This window comes from Falco naumanni, chromosome 6 (genome assembly GCF_017639655.2).
Source record: "Falco naumanni isolate bFalNau1 chromosome 6, bFalNau1.pat, whole genome shotgun sequence".
Lineage (NCBI taxonomy): Eukaryota > Metazoa > Chordata > Aves > Falconiformes > Falconidae > Falco > Falco naumanni.
In genome coordinates this window covers 7,718,031-7,734,585 of record NC_054059.1, presented here as the reverse complement: position 1 = coordinate 7,734,585, position 16,555 = coordinate 7,718,031, and the positions used below count along the sequence as shown (strand labels likewise).

At 39.8% G+C, this 16,555-nt stretch overlaps 1 protein-coding gene across 3 annotated transcripts in view; it reads right to left on the bottom strand.

The window, feature by feature from the left end:
- IBTK (inhibitor of Bruton tyrosine kinase) overlaps positions 1–15,588 on the bottom strand; it is a 57,899-nt gene extending 42,311 nt beyond the window's left edge. For 2 of the 3 annotated variants that reach the window (XM_040597928.1, XM_040597929.1), the window contains exons 1-5: positions 15,393–15,587; positions 6,543–7,210; positions 3,007–3,103; positions 1,997–2,121; positions 863–973 (exon numbers count right to left, since the gene is read on the bottom strand). In XM_040597928.1, the coding sequence (XP_040453862.1) occupies positions 863–973; positions 1,997–2,121; positions 3,007–3,103; positions 6,543–6,866 (657 nt within the window). In that variant the 5' untranslated portion in view covers positions 6,867–7,210; positions 15,393–15,587. Of the gene's footprint in view, positions 1–862; positions 974–1,996; positions 2,122–3,006; positions 3,104–6,542; positions 7,211–15,392 lie in introns of all 3 variants that reach the window. The other variant, XM_040597930.1, reaches the window with a different exon arrangement.
- Positions 15,589–16,555: the final 967 nt, after the last annotated feature.

Below are 16,555 nucleotides of genomic sequence, written 5' to 3'. Positions count from 1 at the left end.
TTTCTCCCTCCAAAACACAGGATAATCCTAAGAAAATTCCAGAGAAGGAAGCAGTAACATCCCTGGGTAACATACCAAATTCAAAACAGCAATTTGCAAAAAAATCTCATTTCATAGAATTGCATTTTTTTAAAAAAGTGTTCAGAATTGAGCTCCAGTCTTCACAGTAACATCCAGCGACACAATATCAAGTTCTACCAGATAATCGCTATTAGAAATTTTTAAAACTTATCGTGCTGCAAACTAAATGCACACTACCAGGTAACGCACACAGGATAAGATACTAAAGTCTAAGAATTGTACTGTCATCATATCTTAAGTCTCCTCAAATTTTGTTTCTGCATATTGCAATATGTACTATTCAAACAAAAATGATAGGTGAGTTTTCAGTTAATAGCTGTGCAAGTCTAGGAAGGAGCAATCCTACCATCACTTTTCATGCCACTACAGCTCCACAGTACTGCTTTTTCCTTTGTGCCAGTCTTGACACTCATCAGATAGCATCACAAACCTATTTAAGAAGCCAGCTCAGCCAAAAACTATTTGCTTCTACTTATATGGCATCAGCTAGCCTTTAAAACAACCCTTCCATAACATAGAAGTTTAACCACAGTACCTAGCTATCTTAAATTAAAATATATTTAAAAGCACATTTCTATTCTCTGCCACCTCCCTAGTAGTACTGGAGAGGGTTTTGGGTTTTTCTGTTATTTGATGGGGAGCAAGGGCATTTGTTTAAAATCAACAGCAAACTCGTTTTCAAAGTACACTCACACAAACTCTAAATCACTTTTTAGACCTGATGTTTCAAATAAAAAAAACCATCACGCTAGATTACATAAGATAGCATAAGATAGCACACCAGGCATGTTTGTTCATCACCATGACCCAAGCGTCCTCCTTGTCCATGTCCACATGTATAAACTTGACCTTTGTGGGAAAGGAACACAGAGTGGAATTTGCAGAGTACCACCTGAAATAAAAAGGGGTGGGGAGGAAGCAATATAGGACAAATTAATTTTCTTGAATAATCCAAGAATACCTGCCAGAACTACTGTGTGAAGAATTTCAGCTTTAAGAAAGATCTGCTTGTGAAAATACAAGTAAGATACTACTATTAATGCACAGGACCGCCAAATCAAGTCATAAAACACAAAATATGTGATTTAAATTTATTATGTACTGCCTAAACCTACCTGAAGAGACCTACTGTTTGTATTTATTAAAATCATTTCAAGCATGCCCCTACAGGCTAACAGAAGCTCAAAAGACTGAGTTTTAAGGACAACAATATTGCCTCAAAAGAGCTGAAGGAAACATGTTAAGACCGCATCACAGACTGCCTGCCTTGAATGCTTGTTCAAGCTGTTCTTTTAACTTCCATACATTCTTAAACTGAAGTCTCAAGGAGTTATTAAGGACAAAAATACTGCTACAGAAAGTGTGTTTAACAGCACATGCTGTTTTCAACACAAGAAGAATTTTAATTCAACTTGTATCAAACAGATTCATTGTCCCACTTCACTACTGGAGTTGCACAAAAAGTCTGAAAATCGGAACAGATAAGGAGTATCATGTTTCTGGATCTATTTAATGATATATGAGCCATATATCCAAAGTAAATCATAGAAATAAAAAAAATAACTCTCCCTACCAAAATAGAGAACCATAATTTCATTGAGGGTGGTTGGGGGTGGGAGGGGAAAGCAGCAAGAATGTAATACAGCAGGCCTACTCTAGTACTCCATAGGTGCTCTAAGCTGCTTCCCAGATCAATAGAAGCTGCTTGCTGATAAAAAACTAGGAAGAAAGAAAGAGATTGGAGGGGGTAGGGGAGGGACACATGACAAAATACCAAATACAAACACAACAAAAAACCCACAGACCCGACTTTTTTTTTCCACGCAAATTTTCAAAACTTGGTAACATCTTCAATATTTGTTCCCTCTCACACACCATTTCAAGTTCACTCAGCAAGGTGCCTATGTAAGAATACCTGTTTGATATACACGCCGTTCCGAGGAAAAAGGTCCACCAATTCAGGATGATGTTTGCCCTGTTGACCACCATGGCCCAAAGTAAAATTTATATTGTTTCCCCAGGTGTAGACTTCTGTGGGATCTGCAATGAAAAAAATTTTCTCTGCAGCTTGTAAATATACTGGTCTTGTGCATACTGACTTTGAAAAAGCAACTCCTGCTGTTTCTATTAAAAATTTGAATATGAAAGTTGTTTTTAACTAAACCTGAACTTTAAAAATATTTATTCTTGTAAGAAGCAAGGTGCTGTGACAATTTTTAACACTAACATGCTCAGGACTTGTATAACCAACGTTACTTAAACTGACTGGAAACAAGCTAAAAAGAAAAAAATTCACTGTACAACAAGACTGAACTTGGAAACATGGAGAAAAGAGGAAAGAAGGGGCTGTAGAGAAGTATAAAACAGTACATAAATAAAGAAACACTACTGGGAAAACTACTCCCCTGTCAAAGAAAATCTTGTACGCTACAAGTTATTCTTACACACAATCTCTCCAAATAGGAAATGAGTATTTAGAGTGAGTGTAACTAGCTTGCATCAAGCTACCTTGTCTAAAAAATATTCTGAAGACACAAGAACATATTCCCCTTCTTTTAACAAGACACAAAACTGATGTAAACTATCAAATTCAGAGACACTGAAGGCTCTCTAATAACTTCAATTAAGATAAAAGAGGGATGAGATCTCCACAACCTCTTTGGGTTACCTATTATATCACTTGGCTTTTTTTTTTTTAACCTGTCATTTGTTATTCCTTCATTTTTGCTACACACATGCATCCTGTGCCTACTGCCAAGATTCTGCACCTGCTGTCTCAGGATATTCGTGACCCCATATCTTCAGGTGTATCTCATTACACAGTCCTAATTAGAAACAGAGAATTTTGTCTACACTCAAATGTACATTAATACATTGCTGAAACACACCTCCTTATAAAACAATTTAAGCAATTTGATTTCTTACCAGTTTTCTTGAACACCACATGGATTGGCCTATCTTTCATCACTAGATCCAGGGCTGATAAGCCTTCTTTATCCTGGACATACAGACTAACGCCATGCTGAAAGAGGAGAGGAGGGAAAGAGAAGAGCAGAAGTTAATTTTCACTCCACAGTTTAAAGTAAGCCAGTTAAATGTTTGAGAAGCTACATGAATCTTTAATTGAAGTTTAATATTGATGAAGTATAATCTTCAGATTCACGTAAACTGTAAGCAAACCTGAAAAAAACAGTGCAATTCTGTTCAGCCAAGTATACATCATGTTAACCTATTAACTGGAATTTTATTGTATGAATACTCACTGAGTAATAAGATGTAATCAGTGAAACACAAAGGAAACACACTTGAAAATAAAGCATGGCCATCTAGGAAGGGCAATGATTTACCAAAATGCATTTACCAGCTTTGAAGAACACATTTTCTTATATTGGTATATAAAGTCAGTTTTGACAAGCTAGAGAAGTGAAAACATCAAAAATACCCTGCAATGGCTTTGAATACAAGCAAGGAACAGTGGTTCACAGTTGCTGAGAAAAGGCAAGAGGACATGAACAACAGAACAGCAGCATGGAAGCTTCAGAAACATAAAGCATGAACAGGTCATTCCTTTAGAACTCAGAGCGGGGTAAATATTCCCTGTGTACACTGTATTCTCAATGCAAAAAACTGCTGCTACACCACCATTGGTTTTAAGGAAATCAAGTTTCATCAACCACATCCCAGAAGGGAAGAACTGCAGGTGTCCCCACGCAGAACTCAGTGGATAATACTGCTCTACCTATGTACCACAGCTCATGGCTAATATAAAAGAAAACCTTACAGAATTCCACACTTAAGAAGTAAACACATGAAATAAAAAAAATCAACAGAGTGGGATTCATTCAAACATGACAGGACAAGTAGCCACATATGCAGTAAGGATTTTAACCCATAACTTCCTTTGGAAAAACACTTGCAATATGTACTATTGCAAGTTGCAGAACAACATACATTCTCCAAATTATAAAGGCTACCATACTAGCAACAGTGCCCATATTAATTCACTATATGACAGACAGACCAACCTATTCTTATGATTTAACAAGTACCAACCTACTCTTATGATTTAACAAGTAGCTGGATATTCTTCTCTTTGGCAGCTACAGAAGTCATTTACAAGCAGAACACAGGCTGCAGTGCTATTCACGTGATCTGAATTTGAAAAAACAAACCCCAACTGCTGAGTGGCAAAACTTGTACTTAGATACAGTTTGAGAGTAAGTCATGACTGCCCCCAGCCCACAAAAGAAGTCTGCCATCCGCACCAGTTGTGTACCCCAGCTCTTGATTCTGGGCCCAGTACTGTTTGGCATCTTCACTAATGGCCTGGATGACAGGACAGAGTACACCCTCAGCAAGGGTGATGATGATATAAGACCAGGAGGAGTGGCTGACAAGCCAGAGAGTTATGCTGCCCTTCAGAGGGACCTTGACAGGCTGGAGCAATTGGCTCAGAGGAACTTTATGAAGTTCAGTAAAGGGAAATGCAAGTCCTGGCCCGGGAAGGAGCAACCCACTATACAGCTGGAGGCCAAGTGACTGGAAAGCAGCCTGGCAGAAAAGGATCCAGGGCTCCTGGTGGACAACGAGTCCACCACAAGCTAGCAGCGTGTCCTCACAGCTAAGAATGGTAAAAGCATCCAGGGCTGCAAGTAAGTGTTGCCAACAGGTATTATTCAGCACTGGCAAGCCACGGTTGGAGTGTTGTGTTCAGGTCTGGACTCCCCAGTACAAGACAGACATACAGGAGCACATCCACCAGAACACCACGAAACTAATGACTGAGGCATCTGACATACAAGAAGCTGAAAGCACTGGAATGCTTCGCCTAGAGAAGGTTGGGGGGGGAGGGGGGAGGGGAGGGTCTGTGTCTTATCAGTATGTATAAGTACCTGATTGGAGGTGAGGTGTAGATAGCAGTGATATCGACACAAGGGAACAAAAGAAACAAAGTAACAAGGGCACAAATTGAAACATAAGAAATTTTGTTTAAACCTAAACACCATTTTTACTGCACTGGCATTAAAATATTGGAACAGAGATGTTTGAATCTCCATTCAAAAATCCAACTGGACATAGTCCTGGGCAACCTGCTCTAGCTAACCTTGCTTGAGCAAGTGGGTTGGACTAGCCAACCTTCAAAGATTTCTTTCTAGCTCAGCTATTTCATAAACTTATTCTGTAATCCCTTCCTGTTGTTGCTGTAATACCTTAAGGGCATATCCTTTTTATAATGCAGTACTGCAGGGAGACTTCAGTTAAGGAACTGGGAAGCAGAGCACTCTCCATGAGCTGTTTCATTCCACTTCTTAGAAGCGTATCAGCAGAGCTAGCTATCAGAAAAATCTCACTCATTCATGCAGCTGATAGAAAAGTAGAATACATCTGGGGAAACCTGTACAGGTCTCTTCTAAGCAAGTATCAAAGATACAGATATACACACATGCACTAGAGGACTGATTACTTTTTCATACATCGCATACAAAATTTCCAGTTTTGTAAAGAACAGAATTATATAAATTCTCACGCTAGCAATGACTTTTGTCAACTTTCATGGAAACCTCCTCACTGTGTAAGGGTACAGAACATGAAATACATATTTAACAGTTATCAGACCTTCAAGAACTAAAAAATACTGGATCCACAACCATTTTGCTTAAAATCTTGTTGAAAGCAGAGTTTTCTCTTTACAAACAGCTAGTCGTTGCAATTTAAAAAGGCTGAACTCAAAATGGAAAGTTGTCTGCCTTAAAAGGTATGCTTTTAAGTAACCCTGAACCACAAATACTTCATTTTCTTACACTGTTAAGGGACCCTGAACAGATCTCAACCACATGTAGCTTTCCCTTTGCTATACTTGGGACAGGAAGAACAGAAGGAAAGACAATCAAAACTAAACACAACTTCCGAAGTGGTAGGGAATAAACAGCAATTGCAAGAAAGGAATAAGGGGTATTGAGCAAAAGCCCTGGTTAAAATATGAATGAAATAGGGATTTGCTTAGTAAAATGCTCCGTATCTTGAAGTGCTATCTCTCAAATGCAAGATTCACTTCTAATTATAACTCTACTCAAGCTTTCATTATTTTATGTTCTCTAAAAACGCTACTTGGTACAGGGTTTTTTTTTCCTTTATTGAAGAGTCTGTTTTTAGAGTATATTTAGTCTGATCACTCTCCACTTTTAAGATCCTGACCCTGATATCATCCACACAAACCAGTCTTCAAGGAAGTCCAGTTACTCAGGGATCCTTACTCAGTGCTGATTTCTGTATGGGCAAAGGCAGTTATCTTGTATGAACAGAGAGACAACGTTTCAGTAAATCAATGTACTGTGATCTAAACACAATATTAAGACAATCCTCAGGAGGCTTTCAGTCAAGTTTAAACCCCGCTTTTACATAACCAATAAAACGCTAAAACTTGTAGATACCAAGGAAAATTAAAGTTGCAAATCACTCACCTTCAGTAATGACAAAACACAATCAATGTATCCATAAAATATACTTCTGTGCAAAGCTGTCCATCCAGACTCTTTATCTTTTGCCAATAGATCTACTCCTTTGGTCTCAGCCAACCAGTCTAGCACGCCTTTTTTGCCACAAGATGAAGCAAGATGTATAACATTTCTACCAAAGGCATCCTTTATAGTTGCAGCATTGTAGCAGTAAGAAGAGAGAAAGGCCTTGATCTGGCCTTCGCTTCCTCTGGTTACTACAGAAATAACATCCAAAGCATGCTGTAGAGATCGACACTTTGAAGTACAATCTGGCATGAGAGAATTCATCTTCACTTCTAAAGCTGCTCCTTTCCTTAAGGGGAACAACCCTTAAGTGTATCAAGGCACTCCAATTTAGTATACAACACAGTGCCTTAAAAAAATTGTAATTCCGAAGATGTAAATCCAGTTTTATTGAGCTGCCATCAGAAATCTTTGTACTGTTACGTTTGGCACTTGATCCAAATAAATACTTATAAATATATATTTTTAGAAGTCTTATTTCACCATCTTATATAACAAATGTTCTTGTCCATAGAAAATTCCAAAAGTGAACTAACTCACGTGTGCAGAGGGGGATTCCCCCTCCACACTACCTTATTCTTCTAAAACTCCATAATTGCAAGGGAGACCTGAAAGAGAACAAACCAGAACAGATTAGTAAACAAAAATTATTTTCCTAAGCAACTGTACCTATTTAAATGCATATCAAACTAGCACTTGTAAGTTCAAGAGCAATGTGGCAAGGGTTAACTTGCATGTCCCATGCCATTTGAGCTTATACTCAGGCATTCAGTCAGTTTAAAAAAGCATTAGTCCCTTTGCCACCCCAGCCTCCAAAGGCACCTCCTCCCTTTCTCTGATATAAATCTTTGAGGCTACATTGTGAACTGGATCCAAAAAGAGTAATCTGAAGGAAAAAAAAAAAGTTTGTTTTCCCAGACTTAGGGTCCTTAGGACCCTGAGAGTTTACCATCTAATTATATCACTACTTTGTGATCACAAACCAAGAACTGAACTAAAAGGGGGGGGACACACCAAAACAGAAACACGCACCAAAAAATCCCCATAGCTGTTGAGTACACCTAGGCTATCAGCAGCTTTGCCAGGTCACACAGAAGGACGGAGGGACCACCACAGTTTCCTTTAGCCACTGCAAAAAAAGCATTATGCCCCTCTTTCTTCTCCCTGGCCTGAATGTCTACCCATCTGCCTACTGAGTCTCTTCAGCAGAACCAACAGAAAGGCTCCTCTCCACCGCTCCCTGAGCCACTGACAAAGGTGAGAGGAAAGATGGGAACAGAGTAAAGACAAGCAACTTGTACAAGAGACATGAATTCAGGATTTTGGTGCTCATGTAGGGCTAAGAGCTAAAGCTCTTGAAACAGGCAAGAAGACATGAAGGTCTAAGGTGGAAGGGGTTAGGGAGGAAGAAGAAGGAAAAGGAGGCAAAGATACAAATTCTTCATAAAAATATATTGTCTGGGGCATACAGCATTTCTGCTTATCTGTGCCTACTTTAGCATATCCATCTTTCTCTGGCATCCACTTTCTCAAAAGTAAAAAAGGCCTGACAGAAGCACTCATCTAACCTATTAAAAACGTGAAGCTATACTTAAAAGGATTACAGTACATGAAGTACAGACAGCAGTCTAAAAATCACACATAAACCCATCTAAAACAGAAAAAGTGAACTATATACATCACTGATACACTGCCTAATTTAATGTGAACTGCTATTCAGTCCCCAAAACACAAGCTTCAATCTTTCAAGTGTAAATTGCAAACTGAGTGAAGTAGTATTCAATCATGTTATACTCTTTGAAGTTTTTGCTTGCTATGCAAACTGTAGTTTAAAGTTGTTCTACCCATGAGTAAAATATGCCAAAAGAAGCTGGGCACTGTCATCATGAAAACTGAAATGTTAAGAAATCCTTGGGAGAGAAAAAAAGAGCAAACAAAAAACCAACAAACCAAAAAAAAACCTCACCCTGCTATCTTTCCAGCTCAGCAGTCATTATAGATGTGCACACCCCACTCCTTGGCCCACACCCCCTTCAAAAACACCTGTTAGTTAGCTTCCACTGGTTTTCAGGCACTGAATGTATAACCATATTTTGTTAATGTCTCTTATCTGCAAAGACTTGTCAGGAAAATACAATTTTGTTTGGAAAAGAAAACAGAAATACCAGTCCTCCTATTTCAAGAATTATCCTCACGATTGCCACCAAGCTGAAAGCAATCAGTTTACAACAAGCATTAGTAATGCAATCTAAACTTCCAAGAAAAAAAAAATAACCCAAGAGTATTCATTTAAACATGTTATGACAAAGTCCTCAACAATTATTTTCCCACCTCATTCAGAAAAGTTTAAATACTTGGAATGGGAATCTAGAGATCAGAATTTGTTCAGTATGTACCTTCAAAACAATTTCAAATAGCCGGTAATTGAAGGAGGGGTGGGGAAGTAGTTTTTATTCAGTGCAATTTAGCCCCTCATCCCTGACCAGGAGTAACATTCATAACTATTTCAGAGACCAAAATTGACCACAACTGTTTAGCTTACATTTGTCACAGCAAGCTTCAGTTCACTCCACAGGGCATTTTACAACCAACATACAAACTTCTGCAGTAACTCAAGAAATTTTACATATACCTGTGTGGACTCTTCTCCCTTCACCTTCTCTAAAGCCTCACACTATAAAGAAAAGTGAATCACTGCTGCAAGCTTGAAAAACATTCTAGTTTCATAGAACACAGCCTGACTTGCTGCTCCACAGAATCAAAGTGTGTCAGGTGACTGCTATCAGCAGACTCAGATTGCCTGTGCATCAAACACCTTTCTAAATAGTAACAACTAAAAAAAAGTAAAATTCAGAGACTACAGGAAAAACATCAGAAGTGCTATTATTCTCAAACCAATTTGTCACATTTCATCAATATATCACTAGGCAATAAAATTATGATGTTGAAGAAGTATAAATGTTACATATGCCTTGTAAAGCACATCTTAAATATTATTCACTGTTAAGACATTGCTATTAGTGCTACAAATAAAGAAAAGTAAAATTTAAAAGAACATAAAGAAAAATTACTCAGGGGACTCACAAAATAAGCTACTCTGTTAGGTAACCTGATATGAAATGGAACCACCACCCAAGGAAGGAGTCCTGCCATGCCCCATGCCACTCCTTCCCTTGTGCAGGTACACACCTATTTAAGACACTGAATTGTATGAGAAAATGATTCAGATGAAAGTTAAATCCTGGTTCCAAAGATAGTTGTGTCATTACAGGAACAGAGAGGCCAAAGAAAAACAACTTTAAAGCACCTGAGCTCTAGCTTCACCAAACACGAAAATACTGTGAACAAACCACTCATTAAAAAGTATCTGCTACCAGATAGAAACACAACCCTGTTTACCTCACAAAGGCTCCATTATGGTGACATTTACTGAAGCTATGTGAAAACTGACTCTGCTGAATTATTTCTTTAGAAGACATTCTAACCCAGCCCTCCTTTACTATAAACATTACAACACTAGATACTGTATTAGTACATTGATACATGCACCCTGAGTTTCGAGGCTGTAGATCAAATTTTCACCCCTCCACAGTAAAGACTGTCACACCAATGACACAAACTATCATGTTATTGCAACATCTGAGAAGGGTTAATAATCAGATCTGACTATTTTTAAATACAAAGGAGGTTCGTAAGTGAAACCTTAAAACTTTAAAATTGTGAACTGACACTCAAGTCTGTGTGAAAACCTTAGTGCTGTCCAAATGCTTACTTCTAGTATATGGGGTCCCAGCTGAATGAACAGCACCTGAAGTAAGCACAGAATAGGAACAGCACCAGCATTTACTAAACTTTGGATTAAAATGTCTAAAATACAGTGCCCTTTCGATTATGTGTCTGCTTTTATTTGCAGATATTTCTGTAGGCTTCTCTGCGCTAATCATATTCATGTTATAATACTAGTGTCCTCCTAATGATCTAATTATTAAAAGACATAAATAGCTAAATGAGATTATATCTTTTAAACATTTTTATTATACAATAGGCATCATGTGAAATTCAAATTATTTTTAAAAACTGGTTCCTAATTAGCATTTTCATTATAGAAAACAAATCACAAAAAAAAAAAATATGGAGGAATTGGAGCATTATTAAGATTATCCCAAAGATGTTTTACTTCAGCAGCAAGCAGGCTGCTGCATTTTTCCTTAGAGGTATGAGCTACTTATTAAACATGTTCACACCCAGGAAAATCTGAAAGATTACAACCAAATTGGAAGCAATTCCTAAGTAGCAAGAAAGTGTTTGTGGTGTCTCACCACCTGGAAGTGTTCACACCCAGGAAAATCTAAAAGATTACAACCAAATTGGAAGCAATTCCTAAGTAGCAAGAAAGTGTTTGTGGTATCTCACCACCTGGAAGTGAGTGGGTAGAGCCCTCCCACTCAGCTCTTCCCCTTAGAGAAGGCAAAGCACCACTGCACCGCAGCTGTCAGACACCCTCCAAGGAGTGCATCAGACGCGTCACCTGACCTTACAGAGCCAGAACAGCAGCTCTCTAACTACTGTGGTTGTCTGAAATACCTGTTTCTTTCAAGAAGTCACTACAAATAGGCAATGATTTGGCACTTTTTTGCCAAAATGTCTAAAAATCAAAACTATCACACCTCTCTTTAGTATCAAATTAACTAAGATTCTATGTATCTGTACGACCAAGCTAACAAATAACCAAATAATTAAGGATGATGATTGTAGATTTCATTTCCTGGAAACAGCAGAGGGAAGACATGAAATCCTGAGATTCTGTTCAATCACTGCAAAAAATTAAAAAGAGTTGGCAGAAGTTTCCCACTTTGAAGTTCCAGAAATCTCTCTGCATATCAAAGCTGCTTATAAGGCACTTCTGGTGAGTTAGCGTTCTTCAAGTCCAAGGGTTCTGCTTACCTATTTTTGTTATCCGAGAGGCTTCCCAGAATAGATAAAAAATATGTAATCGGTTGTGTTCTGGTAATACAAATATCACAAAAATTAAGCCAGAAGAAATAAATGATGATACCAAAGCAGCTTTAGCCCCCCCTACTACATAACTGTTTCTTAGTCACTATCTTTCAGAAAATAAATGCTGTGAAAGCAGAGCGTATTCAGCACAAATTTTTGTGATGTCTAGAACAGAGACATTTAGCACAGAGGCATCGCAAGCTACTGGATGAAGGAAAATGTAGGCTGGTTGTTTCTACATCTGTAGGATCATGTTCTCCACCAACATATTTCCAATTTTCTTTTTTTCTAGAACGTATTTCCATACAGGTTTTGCATTCTTGATGCAAAGGTACAAGGGTGCTATCAAAAAAGAAACAGCAACCAACCCTTATCACATGGCTGGCAGTTTCAATGACTATCTATGGTATCCAATCTGGGAGGCACACATTTGATACCAGAACTCGTATCTGTGGTCTTTCAGATTCTTCCTGATGAAAGCCTATACTCAGTATTAGATCTAGCAAAATCTGCTAACCTGGATGGGGATACCAGTACCATGGCAGTGGCTAATAGCTGCTGGTGTGGTTTTTTTGGTCTTAATAAAGACAACAGTCTCACATGCAAGTGAAAGAGAAAACAGAAGAGATTCAGCTAGTTAGAATTCAGTGCCATCTGAAGACAGATTGCTGGTTTTGCATCTTCCATACACACTTCATTAAATGTCAAATTAGCGACTTGAACGTGAAGCCCAGCTTTAGGCTGCTCTACTAAGAATATATTTCTCAAGACCTTATTTGATCTTCAAATTGGCATAACCTCATTCCAGTCACTGTTTTTTCTGTTGGCTTTTTTTTTTAATTATTATTGTTAAGAAAAATAAGATACTTTTCTAAATATCAGTTGCATCTACAACACACTTGGTGAAAAACTACCCAGTATTTGGCTGCCCTAAAATGGAACTAAATAATGGTTTCTATTTTCCGTATAACAGAAGCCTAGAGTTTTACTTGTCAATCTTAATATTCCTCCTTAAAAAAAAAAAAAGTAAACAATATGGCTTTTCAGAAGGTGCAAAATTCATTTGCTCTGAAATTAAGTTGATAAATGAAAAGAAATATAACTGGCACTATCACACGCTTCGGGAAGGTTAAGTCCATCCTTGTAAGGGTATTGCAAGTTGTTACAGATTTCCAGGGTGGAGTGGAAGGGGGGTTGCTTTTTAAACAAGCATTCTGACATTTAATAATATTCTCCAAGTTAGTCCATTCACACTTGATTCATAACACCACAAAAGACCTGTAACCATAACAGCGTGGAAATCCTGAAAATACTTGTACCTAAAACAAACTTCGCCATGCAGACTACTTGATAAGTAAGCTAATGTAAAAAAAAATAAAAAAATCACAATCTAAAGCTTACAGACTTAAGGCCAAGGGAATTTGCGACCACAGTACTGACTTTCCAGGATTTTTGGCTGACTGTAGTCTTACCTAATGGCAACTTTCACTAATACACATTAAAGTAGTGGTTTAGAATCTGACAAAAGTGTCTATAGCACTAGCATTAAGCAACATACCCTCAAGGAAACACAGATGAATTTCCAGATAAATAACAGCAAACACACCTTTCAGCTATAAGCAGCACATTATCCAAGGTTTCAAAGAACAGCTACACTACTAATTTCTACTCAGATTACACATCCACAGAGGATTTAACCTGGTCAGAAACTCCCTACTCATTTGTTGAAGTCTGGGCATAAATCTAAGCTTTTCAACCCCTTGAACAATACTATCTGAATACACAATATATTTTAGGGGTGGGGAAAGTGACAGAATATACAAGGAAAAAAGGTTAAATCTAAGTTATGCAGCGCCTTAAGAGTAGTTTGGCAGTCAGAAATTCTCACATACAGTCTTTTTAAAAAAGCACCTTCTTCTCAACTATATTACAAGGGCATTACAATACAAGGCACAGAAAGCAAGGGTTCTGCTCTTCTCAATACACAAGATATCAAGTAGGCTGCTGCCTCTAGCTCAAACATCAAGTTTTAAGAGAAGTAGATAAATAGAAGAAACTTTGGAAAGAACAACTACGATTCAGGAAGTTTATAAGAAAACCCATGAGTACAGGCTGAGCGCACATTCAATCTATTTTCTTTTTCAGCTGCAGTTTCTACAGACCACCCAGAGCCTTTGAATAAGACAGCTTTTACATAAAGAAGACAAATCAAAACTGTAGTCCATTTTAGCCCTGACAGTGAGATAAGTAGTTATTTGTTCAGATTTCTTAAGGGATTAAGATTATATGTCAGGAAGGACTTTCAAATGATAAACTGAATGCTAATGAGGCTCTCAAAATGGGCCAGGTGAAGTTTTAAATAAGTGACCTGCCTAAAATTAAAGCTATGGAGGAAAACCAACTTGCTTCAAAAACCACCATGTTCCACCATACCTGCTATATCCCCTGGGCCACCGGAGATCCAAGCTACTTCATTTACTGAAGTAAACAAAGAGGTCAGAGCCTCTGTGCCACCACTTGGCAGGTACACCCTGGCACAGGTGACCATTAGAGATTCTCTCCAGACTTTCCACAACTTCCGCCTTCACAGCAACAACAGCGTAATCCTTATCAGGATGAGACATTCAGTGATCCAGTAACATTTGCTCCTAACAGGACTAACAAGTACTTGCAATTAAAGGCAGACACGTCTGTCAAAAAACCACCAAAGTACCATTGATAGCTAAGTCTAGCACATGTCACAGCACATCTGTTAGTCAGGAATCACAGTACATAAACAGTAAACTCTGAAATACTGTGCTTGGCTTATCTTGAAACAGTCAAAACTACTTATATTTAATAACTCAACACTGTCCAAAAAGTTAAAGCATGAAGTGTTATAGACAAATACAGTGTGTGCAGTTATAGGCATTTCCACAAAACACTGGAACCTTGCTCTAGATTTTTTCTTGAAATAGATAACCTGAAGATAAGTCAAGAGCAATGAACCACGAATGTGTGCTTGTATTTCACGCTTAAAACTATATCCAATAAATAACATCAAGTCTTAGGAAAAGCTGACTTTTCAGAATGAACTCTGAACATTTGGTACGGTATTATTAAAAAGTACCCACATCAGGTGTTGGGCAATTATTATTTTTTTGGTAAACCACAAAATGTTGTCAGTTTCCACAAAGAGACAACTCCAATGACCATGACAGCAAAAAGCCAGATTTCAGACATCAGGTAGTTGGCCCCTAAAAAGACCACACGAAAAATCCTTTTAACTAAACTATGAGATTTCAGCTCTCTAGTGCCTACGTTGCTGCTTAAAGCCAGCAAGACAGCGAGCTGCTCCCAAAAGCCGCAGACAAGTATCATCAAGAAGGCCAGGGACACAACAAGCTTCCCGGGAATCTCCAGCTAAGGAAACCTGGCAGAGGCTGCTGCCAGTGTCAAGAGTGGGAAGATCTTAAGTGTTTCAAAGAGCCAGCCACAGGCTAGGGGCAGAGGTGGCCGCTTTGACTCCCACTACACAAGTCCACGTAGCCGGGAAGCGACAAGCGACAGAAGAGACTTATCAAAACAGGCGGCGCAGACACTTTTCTTCCGCCTCGAAGCCGGTCCCCTCCCATCCTACGTGGCCGGCTGTCCTTTACCGTCCCTGGCTCTCCTGCCTGGGGCTCTCCTCATTCCTACGGCCCCCCTCCACCGCCGTCCCGTCCCGTCCGGCAGGGCCAGCCATGACGCTGCCCCTCCCCCAGGCCCGGCTCCCCCTCCGGACACATCAGCAGGTCGCGGCCCGCCCCTCACCAGTCGCTAGATGAATGGGCTCGGGCGGACAGGGCGGGACGCGCTCTGGGCAGCGCGGGGGCTCATCCTCAGTGACACCGGGCAAGGGCCAGACTGCTGCGGCTACCGCGACACCTCAAGCGGCAACGCGGACAGCCCGTGTCACCACCTCACAGCGGGGCGCAGAGACAGCAGGCACCGCACCCCGGAAGAAGCAAGCAGCTGATTGGTCGCGGTGCCGCCGCACCTCGCGTGCCGATTGGCTGCCACAGCGGCCTGGGCTCCGCCCCCCACGGCGGAGCCCGGATCGACTGACAGGCCGGGTCAGGTAGCGAAAGGGGCTCGAGAGGGCGGGACGGGCCTGGGGGGCGGAGCCTGCGGGGGGGGGGCGGCCCGCGGAGTGCCAGGGTTAAACCAAAATGGCCGCCGCAGGTGCGAGGTGGTGGCGGCGCGCGTAGAGGAGGGAGCGAGGAAGGGAGCTGGAAATAACGGGGGGAGTGCAGGTGAAGGTCGGAAAGCTGAGGTGCGTCAGTGCCTTTTTGTGTCAGTCTTCACGCGAGAAGCAGCGTGGCCGGCTGTGAGGAAAGTGGGCGGGTTTCTGGCAAGGGAACACCTCTCCTGGACTCGAAAGCAGATACTTAAATAGCCTGCAGGTCTCTGGAAAACAATGAAGCGAGAGAAAATATCGAGGAGGCTGTGTCGAGGCAGATTGACTTAAACCGGTATAATTTCTCTGACAGAGCAAGTGGCCTAATTTATGACATACGTCTTGATTTTTGTGAGGCTTTTGGCAACAGCTCAGTAGTCTCATAAGCAAACTTGGTACGTACATAAGGATTTGAAAAACTGCTCTTGTAGTTACCTACAGTTCACTTCATGTGTGTTTCAAGTGAACTCTTATAAGGGCTCAACTCGGGCTATGTTTTTAATTTATACCTTGAATGATGTCACGGGTGGTACAGATTAGAGATTAATCTCGAACAGGATTAGGGTGTAGCACTTTAGGGTGGGAAGCTAGGAACCAAGACAAACAGTACCTAACATAAAATACAGAGTAAAAAAGTCAAACATAATTTTTCTCCAAAATACAGAAAATACATTAATGATATGTTAATATTAATGCTGATGGCCAGAGTTTCTATGTGTTTCTTTAAAGTCACAGTTTCATCCCATGTAGTGCAAGC